Here is a 22,709-nt window from a genome sequence, read left to right on the forward strand (position 1 = left end):
GATAGGCTGCGGCATTCAAACCATGATTGACTTAGGGGTCCAGTATGTCAATAAAACATTCCCACACTCTTACACCACCACCAGCCTGGACTGTTGACACAACAGTTGGGTCCATGGATTCATGATTACTACCATCTGCTGCCTCAGCAGAAATCCAGGTTCATGAGATCAGGCTGTGTTTTTTTCTTCTTTCTTTTTTCTGCCCACTGCAGCCTCAGATTTCTGTTGTTGGCTGACAGGAGTGGAACCTGATGTCTTCTGCTGTTGTAGCTCATCCACCTCAAGGTTCAACAGGTTGTGTATACTGAGACTCCTGTTCAACACAGTTAAAGAGTGGTCACTGTAGCCTTGTCAGCTCCAACCAGTCTGACCATTCTCCTCTGAGCTCTCTCATCAACAAGATTATGGTCCATAGAACTGCAGCGTACTGGATGTATGTAGTTTTTTTATTACATAGAAATCCAGTTTGAAACCACCCCTCTCTTTCTTTTTCTTCCATCTGCAATAGGTTTGTAGTGGTAAAGGTTAAAGGTTACTGGCAATTTTATTTAAATAAATTGTAGTAGTTACATTAACTTCATATAGTGGCAATTATTATTTGATTTATTTTAAATTTGTTATTGCATTATGAATTGATCGTTGTTATTAAGAATGATTAAAAATGCCAACCAAGGCAATGAAAGGTTTGGAAAATGGACTGAATTGCTAAATGCTAAATATGTACCAAGCTCTAGAAACCTTAAAGGTTCAATATAGAACTGTTTATTTTGATTTACAAGTAAACTCTGGAGACTTCTGTGTGTGAAAACCCCTAGACCAGCAGTTTCAGAACTACTCAAACCAGCCTATCACCAGAGACCATGAGTCACTGAGCTCACATTTCCCCCCACACTACTCAATGTGAACATTACATGTGAAGCTCCTGACCTATACCTGCATGGTTTTTATGCATTGCACTGCTGCCACATGGGTGGCTGCATGGATGGTTGTAAATCTTTGTAAGTCCTTTCAGCCGCGCGACAGTTGGCCTTTCTCGGAAATATTGTTGAAGTCCAACGCGATTCAATAACTTGGATAGGAGTGTAAGATTGAGAAATGATTCTTTATTCACGGTGATCACAGTAATGTATGAAAACCTGACAGTTATCTTTAAATCCACAGGCACAGTGAACAGATTTTAGTCTGAGCTGAGGATGAAACTGTGATTCCGGTAATCTCCTGATGTAAATTTCTGCAACTTGATACGCTCTGTTAAGTGCTTTGATATTTGTTGTGTGAATGAGGAAGTGAAATTGTACCAGATAGGTTCTTCATGGTTTGGCAGGAGAGGGCTGGGAGTTGGGGTTTGTTAAATGAAACCTCTTTTCATCTTTGACCAGTGTTGAACAAATTACAATTTTGACCTGATGATGGCGCTAGATTCAAGTTCAATTCATCTTGAGGGAGCTGTGATTGTGTGTACATTTTTAGGAAAACTACACAACATTTCACTTAAAACCATTAGTGTGAACCTCATGATGGTGCTGGGGACCACAAATATCTCTACAAAAATTCTATCCAAAGTTTTGTTGAGATATTCAAATATAGACTACAGTGGTGCATCAACCTGACACTGTGGTCCTTTGAGTCACTGTAGGGACCAGTGTTGGTGCACCACAGAGCGCCAACCTACTTACACTGACAACGTGGTTAAAAACTGAAAATAGTTGAATTGGTGAACTCATTTACAACTGACTGTACACTGGTGTATGCTTCCCACACCTAATTATATTTATTTGAGAAAAGGAAAGTTAGCGCAGCAGTGTTCAAATTAAAAGCAAAGGAGCAAACACATTGATATTATCAAAATAGATTTTATTCTAGACCTTGAGATCTGAGTGATATTACAACAGCCAGATCAGGAGGCTGCAGACTGCAACCATGTGAGTGAGAGAGAAAGAGAGTACAATGTAGGTGAGGGCAAAGACAACACAAAAGAAAAAAAAGTCTGCAAATTGGTATTTACATGTTTTGTGTTATAATACATCAACAATTAAATCCAAATTTTATATGTTTTGTTCATTTTGAGTACATAGCTACAAATAAATCAGAATTACAAAAGTTTTGAGAAGTACAAAACCTTCAAGGGCTCTCCGACATAGCAAAGATAGAATTAACATTAGTACTTTCGGTAGGAACAAAAAATAGCAAACACACTTGAATGCAGTGTAAAAAGCTTATCATCTAAAAACAAACCATTATAAAATACCATTCCACTGTCATAGACATCATCTGAAATAGTGTCTTTGTGGTACAGTCCGATCACTGCTGACTGTATTAAAGCAAACTTCAAAATAGTCTTTAGCTTCAGTACAAAAGTTTTTTCTTTTTTTTTTTTTTTTACACAAGTAACATTCTGAACAAAACCTCTGAAATGTCTGACGATGTGTGGGTTTGAGTATGTGTGTCTACTGAGCCATTAGGTGTCAGTTATGGCTACGAGACGAGACCTGGAATGCCATGAAGTTGGCTCGGTTCAGAGGAGTCAGACAAGACACTGTTCACCCTTGTTTTCCCCGCTGGAACACTGCACACGTTCTGCATCGATTCTGATTCATCTTTAAGAGCATTTTTAACGTAAGATGTGTTTACGATGGCTTGGATAAACACACCTCCCTGTTTCACCATTTTTAGCCTAAAGTGCAGAGGAAAAAAAACCTTCAAAGGGCTGCTCTTTTTTTTTTGCTATGACTGTTTAATGGTATTTTATAAAAAACCATTCCTTATGGTCACGACCCCTGGTGATGCACAGCAACATCACACACTGTATTTCAAGTGTCTTCAAAAAGTTACTTTAAAATCCACCCTTAGCACACGAGTGGGATACAAAAGAATCCCCTGTGATAGCACAGATATATATTTATATATATATATATATATATATATGTATATATATATTATATGCAGATACCATGTTACATCAAGTCATATGCTGAGTCAGCTTTTTAACAACAAGCACAGACTTGCCTCAAAACGGCAACTCTGAACACTACAAACACAAGTGCCGTCTATCCGTGCATAGGCCTGAACACAGCCCGTCTCCAGAGAGAGTGTGTGTGTGTGTGTATGTATGTGTGTGTTAATGCTGGGGAACAACTGCCTGATGACAGCAAACCAAAGCAAGGACTGTAGTGTGTACTCAGGTCAACACTGGATATGAAAGCTGCACACATTACAGAATGAAAGTTTTGAGTCAACTCGAGATTTTGAGGGACTGCTAAGCGTGACAAACTGATATGAAATCCAGAGACGCGAATTCTCTGTTTCAGTCGTGATGTAAGCGAATGTTGAGTCGTGTTTGCGAAGGTGCGATCAATGATCCTGTGCCTGCAGAGGAAGTGATATTCCAGATGATGTTCTGATGTTTAATGACCAAGCAGGGGAAACAGGACACAATTAGACCGACTTAGTCTGATTATCATTCAGCATTGGATAGCAACAAGCTATTAACCAAGGAAACAAGCACAATTATGACTATTATTGTTTGGATTCAGCGTTTATGGGCTTGTTTTCCCGTATCGCTCTCTCTCTCTCTCTCTTTTTCCCCACAGATCCAAGAAGCTGCACTGATGCCAGAAAGCAAGCTATTACTGCCATGTTACCTCACTACTAACACAAAAAGCACGGCCATCTATTTGTAAACTTATGATGCAGGTCCGGGGCAAGCCCAGTTTGAATGACGGGAACCTGCACATTAACTGGTGTCTTTCTGTCCGGCGTGCAGTTATGACATGAGATCGACATGGTGTTTCAACAGCTACACAGATTATCTCTTGGCCTAGAAGTTTTGAATTCTTTAGAGCTCTATATTAACCTGATGAATTGTGAACACCTGAAAACCATTTCTGAGGATAAAAGTTGCAAAAACAAATGACAGTTCCCCCTTTGATTAACCGCTTTAAACTTGGTTAAAAAATGGCAAAAATGGAACAAACCTATTGGTTAAAAATAGAATTGACAAAATTATAAACCATTTCATCTTCTGAGCTATACATCTGCATTTTTGAACCTTGAAGAGTGCCAAGGAAAAGATGAATGGATCTCCCAATGAGCGGCTTTGAACACCCACTGTAAAAGACAAACAACTCTCGACCCCCCCACCCCCCGCCTCCCTTCTCTCCCAACCCACATGTAATATAAAACCTACAGAGATCAGTAAAATCCAAATTCAAAACGACAATGTCCACAGGACACCAAATGCTGACATATGCAATATGCACACACCAACAGAGAACAAAAATCTTTATAAATCTGGTACAAAGGATAAAAAGAGGAAAGCAAGAAGAATCCTGGTGTTTTGGTTTGCGTGTGATGGGTCCGACAAAGTTATACTGAGAGATAACATATTTCTTCCTGCAGGTCTGCAGTGTCTGTGTAGACCTGACAGGCACATGTGCATAAGAACTGTGTGTGGTGAAGGTGTGGTCCTTGTGTGTTCGTAAGAAGGTGGGAGGGCGCTTCGTTTGGCTGTAATTACGGGCCATGGCATCTGATGGGACTACAGCAGTGTGGTGGACAGGCAGGGACAGTCAGTCATTTTGGCTATGTACACATTCGTAGTCGGTCCATGGCTCTCCCAGATGAGCGTCATTTCCTCAGGTCTAATACACAAACCTGGAAAAACAGGAAGGAGCAGACAGTTAGGCACAAACTCTTCTCTGCCGCACGAATTTCAGTTTCTGTCACACTGGGGCCGCATCTGAGTCAGACAGGAAGACACGTCATTTCTCAGAAGCAACTTTGAAATTTTCAGTTCCTTTGGGACAAAAACTTTTAAAATTTCTAACTGTGAGCCACATGTAAATTCAAATTCAGTTCTTTCAGTAATGTGAATGAAAGCCAGAAAATTGCCGGGCCAAGCACACAAACACAACAGCAATCTAGTAGAAAATGAGTCATCTTTTATGCTGCGACTTGTTCGGGGCAAAGGATGTGTATGGAATGAGTTAAACATTTGAACAGCCCCTTTGTTATGTGTAGACTGGATAATTCCCTGATACACATTCAGAGCCTTTATGCAGTATTTTGCAGAAGCCCCAGGATTTCAGTGTGGAGCCAACTACACTGTTTCATTCATTTTTCATATCAAATCCTGCTCAAAAGCATCAATGAACTGAGATTTCCAGGTCTCCAAAAAGATTTCCAACAGGGTTCAAGACCAGAACAAGTATCTGAATGACAAGATTTCAGATACTTGTTCCCAAAACACCTCAGAGTCTCTTGTCTGTCGGCTCTCTTAAAGGGTCTCTTTATTATTCTCTTATCCTGGCCAGTCTCCCAGTACCTGCTGCTAACAGCATGTCAAATAAATAAACAAACTAACTTTAAAAGTAAAGCATTTCTCTCACATCAGATTGTGAAATGATGTCCGGATTCCTTTCAGTGTTAATTGGCAAAAACTGCAGTATCCCTTTAACTCTGCAGTGGCTTCTGTCCAACCGGTCAACTAGAAACTCCCAACCAGGGTTTTCCCTCAGTTTCTGGAGGGCTCGGCGCACACTGGTAAAACAAGGCTTACGGTTCATGGATCTGAATTGCGATTATCTCATCCTCACGTACCCATTTGACAGTGTAACAGCGCTTGACAAATTTCTGCTCAGTTGGACGTCACTTTGTCAGTGGGTGTAGTCATTAGCCAGCTCACTCACTCTTTCATCAGATGTTCTCTCTGGTTTATTTCTGAAGTAACAACACTATCAACTTGTTTATACTAATAATACTAAACTCTTGTCACATGTAGTGTCTCCATTCAAAAAGAATATCTGATGTAATGAACACAGAATTGTCTTGTGCTCAAATATAAAAATAACATCCACTTTTTCAAAAATAATTTCCAGAAAAAAATATTGTACTATATCTGAACCAATACAATATCTGAATAATAACTATCTCTGCATAGTTCTTTATGATCATTCAGCTTAAAAGCTGCAAAATGACAAGGAAAACCCTGCTGACTGCTGGAGCGTTGCAGTCACCTCCCTGATCACAGTGCTTGTTGCCAGGCTACTGTGTTTGGTACAGGTGCATTCTGCAGGTCAATGCATCAAAACAGTTCCATGTCAAAGGTTTTACGAAGCATTCCTGGGAAAATACTTTTGATAGAACTTGATATGGTTAGTCAGTGTGGAATATTAACATGTGGAAAGATACATCCAAAATAACAGTGTGTATTAATTTATTAACGTAATTTCAGAATAAGAAAAGAAAACATAGACTGTGAAAAAGTAAAGGGGTCTGATGTTTTTCCTAAACCTGTTGTTTATCACAGGTTGTTAGTTAGATACTGGCAACCTAAAGATGGTTCGTTTAGTGAGCAGCAACTCGTATTTTCTGGCTCCAGTGGCTCTCCCTAGTGTTAACTAATGGCACTGCAACATCAACTGTTACACATTTAATTTTTGAGGCTTTGTTTTGGGCTTGTTGCTCAGTTTAAATTGCCTCAGTCACCACAGCTGTGTTCAAATTCTGATCCAGTGATCATGTTGCCACCCCCCAACACACCACTGCCTGCATTAGTCCACAATCTCATGTGACTGCCCTTTTAGCCACATGTACGTTCCAGATTACTGAAACAAGGACGCCTTGTGCCATAAGTCAGCTGCTAAACTTTTATCTGCAGCAGACTGACCTCAGTGTCAACCCTGATTCTCCCCAGACACCATCACCTCATTTTAGAGCAATCTGATTGGTCAACAAGACGTTTAAAATGTGCTCAAATCAGCATGACAGCACGCCTTACTCATCACTAAAAATATTACGCTGCAATATACATTTTACTTTGTTGGAAATAGTTGTATAATCGCAATATTACACTCGAGGGTGTCCTTTCACGTCATTTGAGCAAAGCACCTCGGCTTTCTCCATCAGCTGTGTCAGTGACACGGCGCTATAACTTCAAATTCATGTAAAAGTTTGTGGTTACAGAAGCTACATCTGTGTGAGTAAATAAATGCAGAGTCTTTGTTATAACGTGGTTGATAAAAGTAAGCATTCATTTGTGCAGTAGGCTATTGATTTAGTTCAGTAAAGTCAGAGACCTTGATAAAGCATTAACGTCAGCTCAGAGTTCACTCATCTGGGACTAGAAAATCATTTCTGTTGCTAGGTCATTACTAAGGGTCTGATTATTTGCCGTAGTGGTAAACTCAGTTCCATCACACATAGGATCCACTGACGTGACCGAATGTGTTCCAGTTGTTAGTCAGACCCCATGTATTTCCATACATGGGGCAAGCGCCTCGGTCTTGACCGCATCACTGTCGTGTTCAAATGACGTTAAAGCACACCCTCTTGGCTAATATTGCTTAAGTACACAGGGGTGAAACATAAAGTACCAGAGAGGTTGTTACATGTGTGACGAAGTGCTCAGTGCAACACAACTCACCGATCCATCTGATGCGCTGGCTCCTACTTTGTCCCCTGTGGCGTTCCAGCACACCTCAAATATCCCTCCAGTCCCCCGGTAGCTGTGGACTAAAGCACCCGTCTGCAGAAACACATACACACACGTAAGGACAAGCAACTTTTTTATCATATTTATGTAGTTTTAACACAGTGTTTATTCATATATTTGTGCTTAATGGTTGTTATCCCGGACCTGAGTGTTCCAGATGTGGACACACTTGTCGAAGGAGCCGCTGGCGAGGTGCCTGCCGTCGGGGCTGAAGGCCACGCTGTAGACAGGCTCCTGATGGCGGGTCAGTGTGTGGATACACACTCCACGCTCTACGTCCCACAGACGCACTGTTGAGTCAAATGATGCACTGCAGTGAGAGAAAGAGAGGGAAGCAAAGAGAGTTAGGTGTGTAAGAGTCAAGTAGCATGAAAATAAACAACTGGACACAACAGCTACTAATGAACTGAAACAAGCTATTTAATTACTTACCACTGTAAAAAATATTGTTTTTACCTCTATCAAATTTTTGTATCAACTGTCACCCAATTCAGATACAAAGTCCCTATAAGCAACTAAAAGTAACACAGTATAGTTCCAGGCAGAGATAATGTGTGATTTCAGGGGTGCATTTCATGGAAGGACAAAATGACACACTGAGTAATACACTGGAGATGGCACTGCCAGTTCCACACAGCTGCCTGATGACTGCAGGTTGCTGAGGTAGAAATCCAACTCTGATCTGTTTGACCCTGTCATCTCCACAGGATCTGTTGAGCCACTGAGGCTCAGAGGTGCATCTGAAAATCATTCACAGCGGCCGTGTGGTGCCTTGCAGCACAGTCAACCCATAGCTTAAAACACAACTCAGGCACCAGAACTGACTCTTTAGATGGCAGTATCCAGCCCAGCCCAAACTTATTATGGCAAGTCAAACCTGCATATTATATGAGCCTCAACCCTGAGATCATTGTCAAATATTTTATTTATGGGGTTCTATCAAGTTTTACAAGTTATTAAAAATTTTACACACATTATGCCCCTTGAACAAAAAAAAAAACAAAAAAACACAAGAATCTCCAGCAAGGTGAGGATCTCGTTTTCTACTTCATAACCACAGCATGTGTCAGCAACACACCAGAGCAGACTGGTAATGAACCTATCTGAGTAGAGATCATTGCCCCCACCTAAATTTAGAGAGTATAGAGTATTTTCCCAGTTCCAGATCACAGGGTTGCAAACACACAGTTTGTGTCATCTAGCATTTATAAACTAGAAAAACTACTACTACTACTACTACTGAGCAGTTAAGTCAAATGGCACAAGGAGGAGGTGCAATCTGAAACTAAGGCTGGTGTTCAGGTGCTGCTTTGTACTCTTACCTGGCCAACATGAGGTTGGCGCTGGGGTTGTTGGTCCCGGGGCCTGTGGGGCTCCACTTGATGGTGTAGATCTCTTTACTGTGGGCCTGGAGGTCGTGGACACACGAATCCTGTTTCATGCTCCAGATCTATCCCAGAAAGGAAGGAGGCAATAAAAAAAAAAACATCTGTTAGATTGGCTTGTAACATAATAAGGCCAATTTTGTGCTTTTCTTGGCCATTTGATGACATTCACCACTTTTGTACGCTGTGTGGACTGACCTTGAGCGTCATGTCATCAGAACAGGAGGCCAATAAGCTGCCAGTGGGATCCCACTTGATGGCGTTGACCTCATTCTGTGGTGAAAAAGATGACGGTTAGAAATAAAACAAAAAACAGCAAATGTAACTGATGTACACAGGCAGCAGCTAATTTAGCAACAATGTCCACGTAATGTAGATACTCTCACGTCAATATAAAGTATCTAAATGCATCCTGATAACTGTTCCTTAGTTTGTCATAGTTTGTCACAGCAATGACAGGGATTTTCAACAGACGTAGTTAGACTTTGTCTGAATGCTCCTTAAGAACATCTTAACTCTGATCAAAAAGTACAGTGGTCCTCTGACACCCCTCATATTATCTAACAGTGGTACATTTTGTTTGTGTGTGGCTTCTCATTTCCCTCCCTGTGAGAAAGCAGCGCTCACATCCAAGACTCGTGTCTTACCGTGTGTCCCTGGAAGGTCTTGACAGGTCTGTCCTGACCCAGCTTACACACATGGATGCACATGTCTGTGCTGCAGGAGGCAAACGTGTTGTTGCTCTGCCAGTCTACATCCAGAGCAGGTGCTGTTGGGAGGCAGAGACAGAGCTTAGGGCTGCTGCAGCAGTGAGAAGAACATGAGAGACGATAAAATGAATATGAATGGTCTAAATATAGATTTCTTATTGTCACAGATGATCTGAATTAACTATAACAATACTCTGAGTGCGGACAGTGCTGACAAAACACTGACAATGCAGAGCTGTTGTGCAAAATGTGTAAAGATGTTGGAAGAAGTTGGGCTAAATATGGCGGAGTCAAATATATGTCACAATGTGTAGAAAGATTTGATGACAGAAAGGTAACATCTGTCTAAAAACAGAAAAGTCATGTGGAACAAACCAGCTGACTCCTGTCACTCACCCGAGTGGAAAGGAAATTGTTGCTTTGCTTCCCCTGTGTGTGCGTCCCATATAATTGTGGTCTGTGTGAAGGAGGAGATTTTCATTATTTATATATATGTATAGATAGAATATATCACACACCTTAGGCCTCTTTATACCTGCAAGACAACAGCACTCATATGTATGCTAAAAGTGACACTGTGCATTTTATTACATTTCAGCACACTAGAGGGCAATGCTGAACAATGTCCGTAACTTCTTGTGATTTTGTGACAGAATGAGAGCATCTGACATTTGATGGAAATGCATCGTGTTCACCTGTCAGTCCTTCACATTTGTGAATTGAAAGCAGACCCTGACATGAAGTTATACACTGAGAACAGTGCATGATATCTGTACAGTCCTGTCTGTAGTCTACAGGTGTGTCATCCATATTGTCCCTTTCCATAACTACATTTTGTATGGGATCATTGTAATTTATCATAAAGCAGCAAATTCTCTTTTTTTGAAGCTGCAACCAGAGAATTTGGAATTTTTGCTTCATGAAAAACTCAAAGTCAAGTAATTGCCTGACTCAATGTTTCAGCACTAAAAGCAACCTAAAATCCACAACTTAATTTCCAAAATACAGCCTTCCCTTGTACATTACCTTATCAAAATACTACTTGGCCTGCTAGACTTGTCCCAACTTTCTAATCCTCAAGAGCAAATTGTGACCCAAAAGAAAAGGTCTTGAGGGACCCATGAAACATTCTTGGAAACTGTTATTTCTTGGAAAAGCATGCATCTTTGACAGTGATCATGTGCTTAAGTCGACAAAAAGAAAAAATGGTCAACTGATATCCTCATCCTGAATAAAAACAGTGCCCTTACTGTTGTTAGGTCGTGTCTCAACATCCTGTTACTATAAGAGATATACCACAGTAAAGTCCTATACAGACTGCATTTATTTCTTTAATCACCTGCGCTGGCCAGTGATTTTAATATTGAATAGAAAATCTCTTAGTTGTTTTCTGTGAGAAGAACTGCTTGTCCTTCTGTCTATCTACCTGTCAAAGCTCATTAAATGTGATGTTGTAATATTAGTTACAAGTAGATAATGTCCATATTTATTTATACTTTGGTGAATTGTAACTATTAAAAGTATGCAGAATATGCTATTAGCAGTTCCTGTTCACAATGTACCCACGGATGTATAGACTATAAACTATCACTGGACACTGAAGAGAGCTTAAAAATTAGACGATTCTCAGGCAAGTTCTGAAGTGTGTTTTTTATGATTTCTAAGTGGATTTCTGGATGTTTATTTGTGATGGACTTCTGAGATAATGATATTTTCAGTAGTTGTACGTCATGCTGAATGATATCAATATGACAAACCCAGGAAATATTTAAACAGTGTATTCAAAACTACAGCTAAAATCAGTATGCTTTACCTTGTCTACACCAGCACTGAGGATGAAGTTTCCTTTCTTATTCCACTTGAGTGCAAATATAGGACCTTTATGTTGTCCCAAAGTGCTGGCCAGGTTACCTGAAAACATTAAACACCCAACGCCACTTAGAAAGAGAGCGAAAACATTTCGCCATCCACACGTCCTTGTAATAGAAGCTGAGAGTCTTACCATCTTTTGTCCATATTCTAGCAAAGCCATCATATGAGCCTGTTGCTAGCAATGTTCCCTCACTCTGAAAGAGACAGACATGAATCTTTTTAGTCTGAAGTCAGTTGCATTAAATCATCTTCAGTTTCATTTGCAAATTTTGGTCCATATTTGAGCCTTATTTCACAGGTAAATTCCACTTTCATTATTCATGAGGCTCATATTGAGTAATAACTAGTTAATGACTGATGAATGATGAGTGCTGATTAGGCGTTGTGCATTGACTTGTACTACTCAAGGAAAAAACTGTTTGCAGCTGAGCAGCATAAGAGGCCTGTTCCCCTGTGGGAGTGACTCGCCCCCATATATCTGGGTTGGAAGGAATGCCTTTAGCAGAAGTAGTGGCCACAGGCATGCACATACACAGTACTAGATTAGATTACTAAAAACTGCACTCAGTGGAACAGACGCACACAAGCATACTGTTCCAACTACACACACGCACGCACACACACACACACACACACACACGCACACTCACATTCCAGTCTAGTGAGGTGACGTCTTTGTTGCTGGGTACGTCCTGGCCCCCTTCCCGTATGCAGTGCCTCAGAACTAGCTGGGTGGATCCGCCTGTGCTGTTCTCACTCAGGTTCCAGATCCGTGCTGTCGAGTCCCCGGACCTGCCCGAGTCAACACACACACACATAAACACACACAGACAACCTAACATTAGGCACCATAACTTGGCTTTGACTTTTAAAATCAGTACTGATAATAGTATGAAACTGACCATCGATGCTCTTGAGTAGGGTTGGGGTTTTAAGGCATTTTATCGAACCTGAACCCAGTATCAAATCCAAAATCTTTTTAAAACCCTATTAAACCTTTTCACATCATCTGTTGAGGAAAAAGGAGAAAGAAATTTTACAAGCACAAAACTCAGTAACTTTGGCGTCATTGTTTGTGTGGATATTTGCTCCTTCCTTGCAGCCCCTCTTCAATTACAGGACTGTGCCAGAATAACTGCATTCTCTCCATTTTCGTTTAATTTTCAGAGGTGTGCCCGTGATTAGGAGCAAAAATGTGGTCAATATACAGTGTATGTATCCAGCTGAATACTCACCTCTGTTGCTTTGGCTACTTTTACAGATGAGCACTGAACTGTATCCTTTATTCTGGGGTGTCTAACATTATTTTAGAAAGATGATGAATGACTCTAAACCTTCTTTTTGTTTTGTTTGGTAAAGTTAAATCACTTCTCCTCACTGACTAAGGCATCAATTCATCCAGTGTTGTGAAGGAAATTAATGTTACGGCTCAGTGTAAGGGGCCATTTTACAGTTGGACAAAGCCTATCCTGAGATGGGTGTTTAGAATTTCATTATCTTTAGTCCAGAGAACGTGATCAGACCAGCTGGTGCATCTTATCTGATCTCATGTGTTTTGCTTTTTTCTCATCCGTGCAACTGCTCAGAAATTTAGGGATCTCCCCTGAGCAATGTTGACAACCACAACGGGTAGAAGGGGTGGAGATGTAAACGCACAGCATCATCAAAGGAGAAAGTTGATTCAATGAGGGGATTTGTTTGAATTAAAGACTAACAAAACCATGCATATAAAATGAGAACACATTAAAATGCTATCTTTGTGGTTTGGCCTGAATATCTGAGGAGTGCATAGTGTTAACAGAACCCAACCCTACTCTTGAGGCACCCTGTCAAAAAACACAAGTAATGCAGACTGCTAAAGATGGGAAAACTATAACAAACTTCTTGGTTTGACACATAGCACTTAAATCCCACCATTAATCCACCAAACTGTTGAACAAGAGGCTGCACTCAACAACACATAACTCTAGGGCTGCCCCCTCTTACTCCACTGATCAGTCAGTGGGGGCTGCTCTGAGCAATAACTGTTCAATTTACTGGTTTTCATTATAGGCATCAAGCCTTTAGTCATTAGCTGTTCCTGGAAGGTCTGTCACACTTCCAGCTTCACAGTAATATTCTGAAATATGCTTTGCTCCTTAATAAACACGACATTGTCAGAGATTGTTCTGCGTGACTGTCTTCATCTGGAGAGGATAATGACACTGGAGAAACAATGACTCTAGTCAACAAAGTTTTCTTTAGTGGCGATAAATGAGTTGGGATTTAAGAAAAAAATCTTTCTCTTCTCATGCATTCAATGTTTTCCCTGAAAATTATTATATGATTATAATTATTTTCCAACCATGTTTACAAATGTTTAATAATGTTTTGAAAATTAACTGGCTGATCAATAAGAGACAAAGATTTTGTTTTGATTAACTCATGGAGGATCATTAAAATTAAACAACTCAAGCTGCCCTAGGCCACAAACAGGCCACGTACTTCAATCTAAGAGTGTAATGATAATAATGTGACTAACGTGTATTAAAATAAACACATTAGGAGATTTGAGTGTCCTAATGGTTGTGCTGCAGTAGGTTTTACCAGTGTTCAGGCACACACTGATTAATTAACTTGCCCGCTGTCGTTTCCCAGTCCATTCATAGAAATTAAATCCATTTGGTTAATTTTCACTTATCAATTGTAGCCTCTGTGTTCATCAAATGAAAAACTTACTTATGAAAAACTAATTTGCAAAATACTAGTTATCAATACTTAGTTGGATGCTACAATTCTAAAAACTGAAAGTGCCTGCTCTGTGCAGCAGCAGAGCAGAGTCACATCACAGAATAGTAGAGTCTTATTAAGTGACGAGAGGAGAAGTGACCCACAAGATGTCAGAGGTCAAAGTGAAAAGCAAATCGCCTATTTGGCAATATTTGGGATTTAAACCCAGTGCCACAAGGAACTTGATAACATTAATGAGGTAATCTGTAAACTTTATCTGATGAAGGTGGCAACATCTGGAGGTAACACCTCTACTCTACCCACGCCTTGAGCCAACACATCCTTTCTGGTAAAATGCCTGGTGTAATCGATAACATCCGTGTTGTCAGGAGTTTGTTATCCGACAGGAAAATTTCCACTCATTAGCATCCCTCTATCTTAGTAAGAATGACACTTTTCCATTCTATTCTTGACGCTGCATGAGCAGTGAAAACCACATGGACAGAGAGTGATGGTGTGGTGATACTGACCCAGAAGCGAGGAGGTCGTTCACTGGGTTCCAGGCACAGATAAAAACTTCCGATTCATGGCCCCTCAGGACCATGGCTTTACTCTGGGGGATCTCCACATCTCTATCCACCTCCATCATCTCTGAGTGGTGATCTACAGAAAAGAACAAGAAGCACAAACATAAACCTTTAACTTAAGCTTCACATGTGAGTAATGATAAACTACTGTCCTACTGTTCTGAAGGTTGGGAGGATGAAACTGCAATTGTGGAGGGTAATGGAAAATAAACTAGATGTAATGAATCACCGCTTCCAGTAAAATAGCCTATTACTTTTCAGATGAATGACCACTGTTTCCCCACACAAAGGCTTTATCTGGTAGACCAGCAAAGTATATTAACAACCAGACAAGCAAGCTGGATCCATTTTAACAACGTTTGACATCATCTAATTTCCTGGGAACCTCCAATCCCACAGCAGCACACATGTATTCATCGTCTGTTGCTGTTAATTTAAACAGAATGGCGATGCCAGTGTTTCTTGACAAGAGTCAAGTAAACGGTGCTGCACTGACTGAACCAGCCTGAACAGCTGACAGCTGTGGAATTACAGAGCAGGCTGTGCTGTTGTTGAAAGGCCAAGAGTGTTTGTACCAAACACAGCTTGTACAAAAGGTAGCCAATGAGTGTAAAATACAAGTTATCAAGTCAATGCTAGACACTGAGAGAGAGTGAGCTAATGTTGGACTCATTGGCCTGTGAGAATCTGAATCTAGCCCTCAGCAGTAGACTATAATTTGACTCTGAGGCCGGGTGTATTATTGTGATTAAAACACACTGGGAAAAGCAGGAGGTTTTGAGGGGAAACAACGAGACCACATTCTTCCCACTACACTAAAACAGACAAACAAACAATTGTACGCTAGGAAAAGGTGAGTGAAGACACAGACACACTGAACAAAACCATGGGGAAACATGCAGGTGTAAGGAAAACACCAGAGTAGCTTTAAGTAATATCAGATAAGCCACAGATATTTTACACCAAACAAAATCCCAAAGTTGTGCTGCATTATTTTGGACTTATATACATGTGCCAACTTTCTGCTGTGGTATTATCCAACATTACACCTTTTAATTAACTGACAGTGTCAGACTTTCGAGAGAAAATACACAGTGAATCTGTTAAAGAGGTGAATCCCAAACAGCTTACACAGCATCTTATGATGTCAATGCATTTAGCCCAAAATAACATCCTGCATAAGATTATGAAAATCCTGCAGTGCAGCTGACCATTTATTTCACCCAAACATGAGAAAATACAGCTGTTTGTTAATGAGCTGATTCTGAGACTGAACAACCAGGAGCTAGCTTACTGGCTAAGGCATGGGATCCGTTTTCCTCCCCGTTGGCAGCTCCCTCTCCGTTCTTCGTGCTTCCCTGGGGTCCTGTGCCGCTCCCACTGCCAGCCGCCTGCTGCTGCTGCTGCTGCTGCTGGGCCAGCTTGTCCCTGTAGGCCTGCTGCCTGGTCTGGACAACATCTGGCATTACGGCATCGATCAGGGACAGCGACTCGATGGGCCGCCCATCAAATAAGGTCCCATCCTACGCACAAAACATGCAATTTATATAACCACATTTTACTGATGTAAACAGAGATTTATTGTTAATATTGGACAAATATTTCACACCCCATAAGCCACCAGGCACACTTGATCAAAACATAAAACTGACAATGCACTTGCCAGTATATTGTAAGATTACACTAATTAGTAACTGATGGTATAAAGATGGCGCCTGACCTCATTGATGCTGACTTCAGCCTCCACGTACTGCAGGCCCTTCTGGATGATGGAGATGAGGGCAGCAGGGGGCACCAGGGCTCCATTGATATTGGACTGGCTGATGTGGCTCTCTATGCCAAAGGTGAACGCTGAGTGGGAGAAGCCTGGAGGAGGCACAAACATTTGGAAAGCAGGATGGAGTCAAAGTTCAACAGCAGTGAGTCAAGAGCAGCAGTGTAAAATATTACATTTGATATAATTTAAAGTACAGAAACCAGTGCAATTCACAGCAAGTTATTTACTAAAAAAATCTCTGTCACGCTTACCTGACTCTTGCAGGTATCTGTAAACCAGGAAATTGACCTCATCACTGCTTATGCTCATTTTTAGTCCTGGTGATTAAACCATTGGGTCAGCACAGGATAGGAGCCTGTAAAAGTGAACCACAGAGCAGAGAGTCAGAGATGATGGTGATTACACATCACAGATATGAGCTGAAAGGAGCTTTTACTTGTATCTTCAAAGTATCTCTATCCCTCACACGCATTATCTTCCCACAGAAACATACATGAATAGTAAAAAGTTAAGATGACATGCAGTGGCACTGAGCCAGGTGTAAAAGAGAACTGTCACACGTACACACAGAGGATGGTGTTTCACTACGAGCTGACTTCCAAACTGGCACACACGATGAAAACAGAGAAGAGGAAGAGGTTAAAATAAAACTCATCACCTTGCTTGACCTAGATCTAGCAACTTCAGAACAGGGAAGTAGGCAAACGCTAACTGTGATCTGCCGTTTGATAAATAATGATGTCTCGTTCCTCTGCGTTTGGTGGCTGCAGAAGCCTCCTGGCTGAAGGCAGCGCACCAGCTTCCATTCATTAACCTACAACTGGAAATAATTAGCCGTCTTCACGAGGCAGACAGGGTATTTTGGACCAAAATGTCTGGAATAGATGGGCTTTAAACCTCAGCAATAACAGATTGTACAGTTCTTGTGTTCAGCCTCCATATTTATTCATGCAGAACCCGCACTGTTTAAATGGGACTGTGGAAATAAACAAGAGGTCTGGACGAGGGACAGAACCTCTACTGTTTCCATCATGCCAGCCCGCTGAAAAAGTCAACATGTCTCCTGCTGCATCCCAAGGGCTGAGATCCAAGACCAACTGAACCAAGAGGCCTGGAATCTAGTAGAAGCCCTCCAGCAATCCCTAACAAGGTGGTCACAAAGTCCTAATGGTTAATGTTTCTCACAATGAAATGCAGCACTAGAACTCAGCAAATGTGCTTTTCCACTGTTCCAGTACCGTACTGAGGCTGCCATTTTTCCATTCTTTTCGTTAAGGTTCAGTATAGTTACGGTGCACTACAGTCTTGTTGATATAACACCTGTGCTTATCTGATACTAACCTGCTTTCAAAGGGTGCCGGCAAAATGTCGTTACCATGCAAGTGACGCAGGAGCAGTGAACAGGGTCAGAGCTCAGTTACAAGAATAGGTCGACCAATTCATCTGGCTGATGGCGTGTCCAGTATTTGAATGTTTTATGAACATCAGGACTGATCATTAGCTCTATCAAGAGCAATGACACATCACCATTTACATCATTAAGCCACTCAAGAAGATGAACAGCTGCACTTCTTTCTCCAGGGGAGTGATCAAGCTGCTAACTAAACTCATGAGATACACATGAAAATGACCCATGCTCACCTGACTGAATGTTGCCACGTTTTTCAGTTGGAGGAGTGATAAGAAAGGATTGGGAAGCCTAAATACCAGCTAGTTAGGTAGAGGATGGGTCTAAGCAACAAGTAATTTGTTATCAGAATCTGTTAGTTAACTTGAAAGTTTATGCTATCACATTTTAAAGCTTATCAACTTTATAGTTCACAGTTGTAACTCACAAATACTCAAGGCTATGAAGTAGCTATCTGTTAACCAATACTGCATTCACACCAACACAGAGAGAGATGGTGTTCACGTGGGTAATAAAGAGAGGGAGCATGCAGATGGACAGGCAGTAATACACATGTAATTTAGTGTAATTCTCTACACTGCAACCTGGAAGCTCTGCTGACAGTGAGAAGCACGGTGACAGCTTACTGTATGAAAGGGTATTCCAGTATTAAACTCACTGACATGAAGTCTCACATTACCAGAAGTCCAGACAACATTTGAACTGTACCAACATAGGTCTTGCACCAAGTTAGTCTGCCTTTTTATCTTGCTACGGAGGCAAAATTCAAAATTATTCTTTTTATTTTATGTGAAGCTTGTTATAAAAGTCACTTACTTCAAATTCACTTTTCCAGCAGCATGATATTAATGCTCAGCAATGAGCATTAATATCAAGCTTTGCATTCTTCATGCTCATCAGTGAACTTGAATGATGTTTATCACTGTGTGTGTTTATGTGTATTTATGTATGTGTGTGATTTAACTTGGTAAACGAGGGTACTAGTTGATTTCAATGCTCTTTCCCCGGTTTCTCCTTCCTCTCTCTCAGCCTCACTTACCCCTGGACAGGACTTTCAACAAGTCATGCTGATGGCATGACAAAAAAGTCCATCCAGGACACCTGCCTCTGATGACCGACAATAAAACACTGCTGTTTCAAAGCAGCTTTAAGATTAATACAGATATTCTAAACAAATAGAAATCACTGCACACTCTTAACCAATGTTAAATTTGATTCTAAGGGACTGTTTCCGGAGTTTCTTTAAATATGTATATGTTCAACAATACTTTCAACAAAAAACATATATTGTGCAATTTAGCAGCAGAACTACCGTATCAATAATGCAACCTTATGATTTCAAAACAACAATGAACACCACTAGTGTTGCATGGTCTTTATCAGTATCTCTGTTCTCTGAGGCACGCAGGCTATTCATCACACTTACATGCCAGTGAACAGTTGCAGTGGTGACTGATTAAAGTTCTCAATTACTGCAACAGTTATGTAAACAACTGGGTTATTTTAGGTATTTTAAGGTGGAAATTGTGCATGTTCTAGGCCATTTTTGGGAATGCCAAACATTAACTGTTGGTCTTGTCTGATTGTCTGAGTCATTCCTGTACACCATCCTCCCACTGGTTGAACAGAAAGCTAAATTCCCTTCCCTCATAAGACTCATTTGCCACAGCAATTTGATCTTCCAGACATCAATATAATTGTGCAGCTACAGACAGACAGGCAAAACAAATCCTATGCATGGAAAAATAACAACAAAGATGTGACATTAAACAGTGAGATACACTACCCATGTGATCAAGATGTCCTCAGAGGCGCATCATAGCTCTGTTGTCTTCAGCAAGAACTCTCAGTCCCTGAGAGGAAAGAAACTCATGAATTATACTGAAATAACATCACTGGAGGACTTCATATCTAGACTATATAAATGATACAGAACACACAGTTTCACCAGGGTAAAGTAACCTGTAATCAAAATGTAGGTAAAGGTTTCAATATTATGCACAGCTACATCTTTCACTGCAGTATTCCTATCAAAAAATTTGACAAGAAACGTGAAAAATAAAAATTACTAATCCTATTCAACAGTCTCCTCTATATGTTTTTTACACTTAAGGCCATCCCGCACCATACACTGTAGTTTAGCAATCTACCCTGCATTTTCCTAGTAATGCCTTCTCTTTGTGCAAGTGTAGCAGCAAGCAGCACAAGAACCACACAGGCCCGGCACAATATTCACAGAAGACAGTGTTTTCCATCAGTGCTGTGACAAATTACCTTAATTGGAATGGACATTTTAGCAGCAGTGTGTCAGAGAGTGGGTGAAAAGACAGCCAGAATAAAGTGTTATGAACATAGGGGTGTGTCACCAAACAATAAGAGAAACTGGGTCAGCAATGTAAAAAGCCAAAACAGCCGGTGGATATTTATGCTATGCATGGTGTAACTATCCCCGAGGGACTGTAATTAAAGGGGAAGTGTGCTTATGTATTGTATGAAGTAAATGAAACACAGCTATATCGCTGTTAAAACGGTAAAGGTATGTTAGAGACGCTTGCCGCCTACAATATGAATTTAGCCAACATCTCACTTGTAGACCTGGATCAACAACTGGGGCCAGGGACTCAGGTGTTTCACTCATTTTTGAATGTGGCTACATTTAGCTGCGTCATTCAGATTTTGATTTGTCGCCATTTCAGAGGAAAGTCGTCTGTGCGACTGCTGGGCCTTCTCAGTCCATACTGGTTTCGTGCAAGTTAAACACATGCAAGTTATGTCACCATGCTAATCTGCCGGTAGCTAAATTAGCAAGATGGCATGGCAAGCTACCAGCGGAAATACATTACCCATCCCCCACACACGGTGGCGAGTGAATGGGCTGTAAAAACTACAGTGTGTGTACGTTAACCGACACGCTGTTTGAGGCAGGCAGCCACAGACTTGTGGCACATGAATGGTGCCAATGAATGACTCAAAGTGCACTTTATTACTATCAGACAAGCCTGAATCAAATGCCTCTTCCTCTGTGGAAAGATGAAATATTCGGCAGTGCGGTATCTTACATGTACCGATCATTTAATTTAACTCTTTAAGGTTACTAATATAATGGTGGACTGACAATTGTCCACATGTCATGTGTCATTAGTGAATGTGCGGGGGAAAATAGGAGCGGGCTTAGCGCTTTGTAACTTACTCTAAATGATAATCAAGTAATCGAGCAGCATTGCGTTTTCTACTTATTTACGCCGTGAAGTAATACAATTGGCAGCATCTCATTTAAAGCTCATTTGACGCTCACTGTAATGAGCGACGTAACGTTAGCTCCCCGGCTAACGTGCGAGATAACATTAGTTTTGCCTTGGCGGCGGCCGTACCCGTCACCACACATGCCACTCGGGCAAGGCGGTCTAAGAATTCGTTCATTTGAATCAAGTCACCAACAGTTAGCTACCAAACTACTTTAGTTAACGCTGTAAGGCTTGTCATACTCTAAATTACTGTACACAACACAGGACTCAAAAACATGATGTTAGATTTTTTAAAAAGGCATTTCTGACAAGTACCGTGAGATCTTCAGCCCGTCGCTATCACTCTAAACCCGCTAACAAGCTAGCTAACACTAGCATGGCTAAGCTAATGACAGTGTTGCTATAATCTCGTACCTACTTGTATAAAACCTTTCAATTGCCGATATCTTCCACAGTTCTTCAGACCATGTTATCTGTTTAATCGATTGCAAGGCAGGTCGTTTTCGCACATGTATTAACTATCGTTAGGTTTTAATATTAAAGCTAAAGCCAGGCGGTAAGAAGCCAGCAACGGCTTCAGACATTCGACACAGTGGCGTGACCTGACATGCGAAAATGAGCTGCCTGTAACTACTGTTATTTCAAAGCGCCACTCGCTAAAGCTCAATATAACGATTAACCCGTGACGACGGCGGTGGACGGAGTATCCGCCCTATTCTCTATCGACTACAGCAGAGAGGGGTGGGTAACTTCTGTAAGAATAGTAGCCAACACATCCGTATTTATCAGGACCAAATTCAAATTTCTACAAATGGCGCGAGGACATAATGCTGTATTATAGACAACTAACCTATTTTCCAAACGCGCCAAACAACACGTCGTAGCTTGTTAAATTTGAAAGCCGGCCTCCATCGTTGATCAGATGTTAGCTCCTGGTCCGATTAACATGCTCACAGCAAAATGGATCCACATGTCCTCTCTGAGACTGGCCAATGAGATGGAAAAGAGAAAAATGCAGAGGCCTCTAGAAGTTTGTCCTGCAGCCAAGCACCAGTCATAACAAGAGTGTCCTCGCCCATCCCCCACTACACCTCCTTTTTGCCTGTCTGGTCATCACTAGCCATGGATTAATGACACCCCACCCCCTATCCTTTGCTCAGTCATTCAGACTGGGAAAGTCAACAACAAGCTTACATCATCAGTACAATCTGTGTTTTACACAGATTTTTTTTTCTTAAACTGTATACATAATCCATAATATTATTAATTCCCCCAGTGTTCTTAGGGGAGATGATAGCCTAAAAACATTCATGCCATAAGATTTATGAAATATCAAGGATTTACTCGAGTAAAAACTGGAGTACTGACTGTCAACATTCATTATAATTCATTTTGTTTGACTGTGATTAGTGACTGCCCCCGTTTAAGTGGCTACACCACCTCAGCCGGCGAGATGATGACATATCATGAAATGCTGAATTGGAGACCATTAAATTAGTTGTACAGCAGCAGCAAGTGTGCAGC

The 22,709-nt window shown here is 41.0% G+C and overlaps 1 protein-coding gene across 4 annotated transcripts; it reads right to left on the reverse strand.

The window, feature by feature from the left end:
• Window positions 1-1,837: 1,837 nt before the first annotated feature.
• Window positions 1,838-22,244, reverse strand: tbl1xr1b (TBL1X/Y related 1b). 4 transcript variants are annotated; one of them, XM_018677230.2, is made up of 16 exons: window positions 22,036-22,244; window positions 19,727-19,793; window positions 16,784-16,887; window positions 16,476-16,621; window positions 16,050-16,278; window positions 14,699-14,831; window positions 12,110-12,251; window positions 11,590-11,653; window positions 11,401-11,498; window positions 9,984-10,044; window positions 9,525-9,646; window positions 9,076-9,150; window positions 8,815-8,942; window positions 7,637-7,802; window positions 7,424-7,525; window positions 1,838-4,653 (listed from the first exon to the last, which is right to left on the reverse strand). In XM_018677230.2, the coding sequence occupies exons 3-16, from the start codon at window positions 16,839-16,841 to the stop codon at window positions 4,627-4,629; spliced, it is 1,551 nt and encodes a 516-aa protein (XP_018532746.1). In that variant the 5' UTR covers window positions 16,842-16,887; window positions 19,727-19,793; window positions 22,036-22,244; the 3' UTR covers window positions 1,838-4,626. The 4 variants fall into 4 exon arrangements, with proteins under 4 accessions (XP_018532746.1, XP_018532745.1, XP_018532747.1 ...); XM_018677229.2 differs by lacking the exon at window positions 22,036-22,244 and adding an exon at window positions 21,604-21,809; XM_018677231.2 differs by lacking the exon at window positions 22,036-22,244 and adding an exon at window positions 21,600-21,809.
• Between the last annotated feature and the right edge of the window lie 465 nt (window positions 22,245-22,709).

This window comes from Lates calcarifer, linkage group LG4, assembly GCF_001640805.2.
Source record: "Lates calcarifer isolate ASB-BC8 linkage group LG4, TLL_Latcal_v3, whole genome shotgun sequence".
Taxonomy (NCBI): domain Eukaryota; kingdom Metazoa; phylum Chordata; class Actinopteri; family Centropomidae; genus Lates; species Lates calcarifer.

Excerpts from the sequence above, each read along its gene's own strand:
- tbl1xr1b (XM_018677230.2), bottom strand. The coding sequence starts at position 16,841 with ATGAGCATAAGCAGTGATGAGGTCAATTTCCTGGTTTACAGATACCTG. Across the intron at positions 12,252-14,698 it reads AACGACCTCCTCGCTTCTGG|GTCCGGGGACTCGACAGCAC; the intron begins GTCAGTATCACC and ends TGACTCGGGCAG. Across the intron at positions 9,151-9,524 it reads AGACCTTCCAGGGACACACG|AATGAGGTCAACGCCATCAA; the intron begins GTAAGACACGAG and ends TTTTCACCACAG.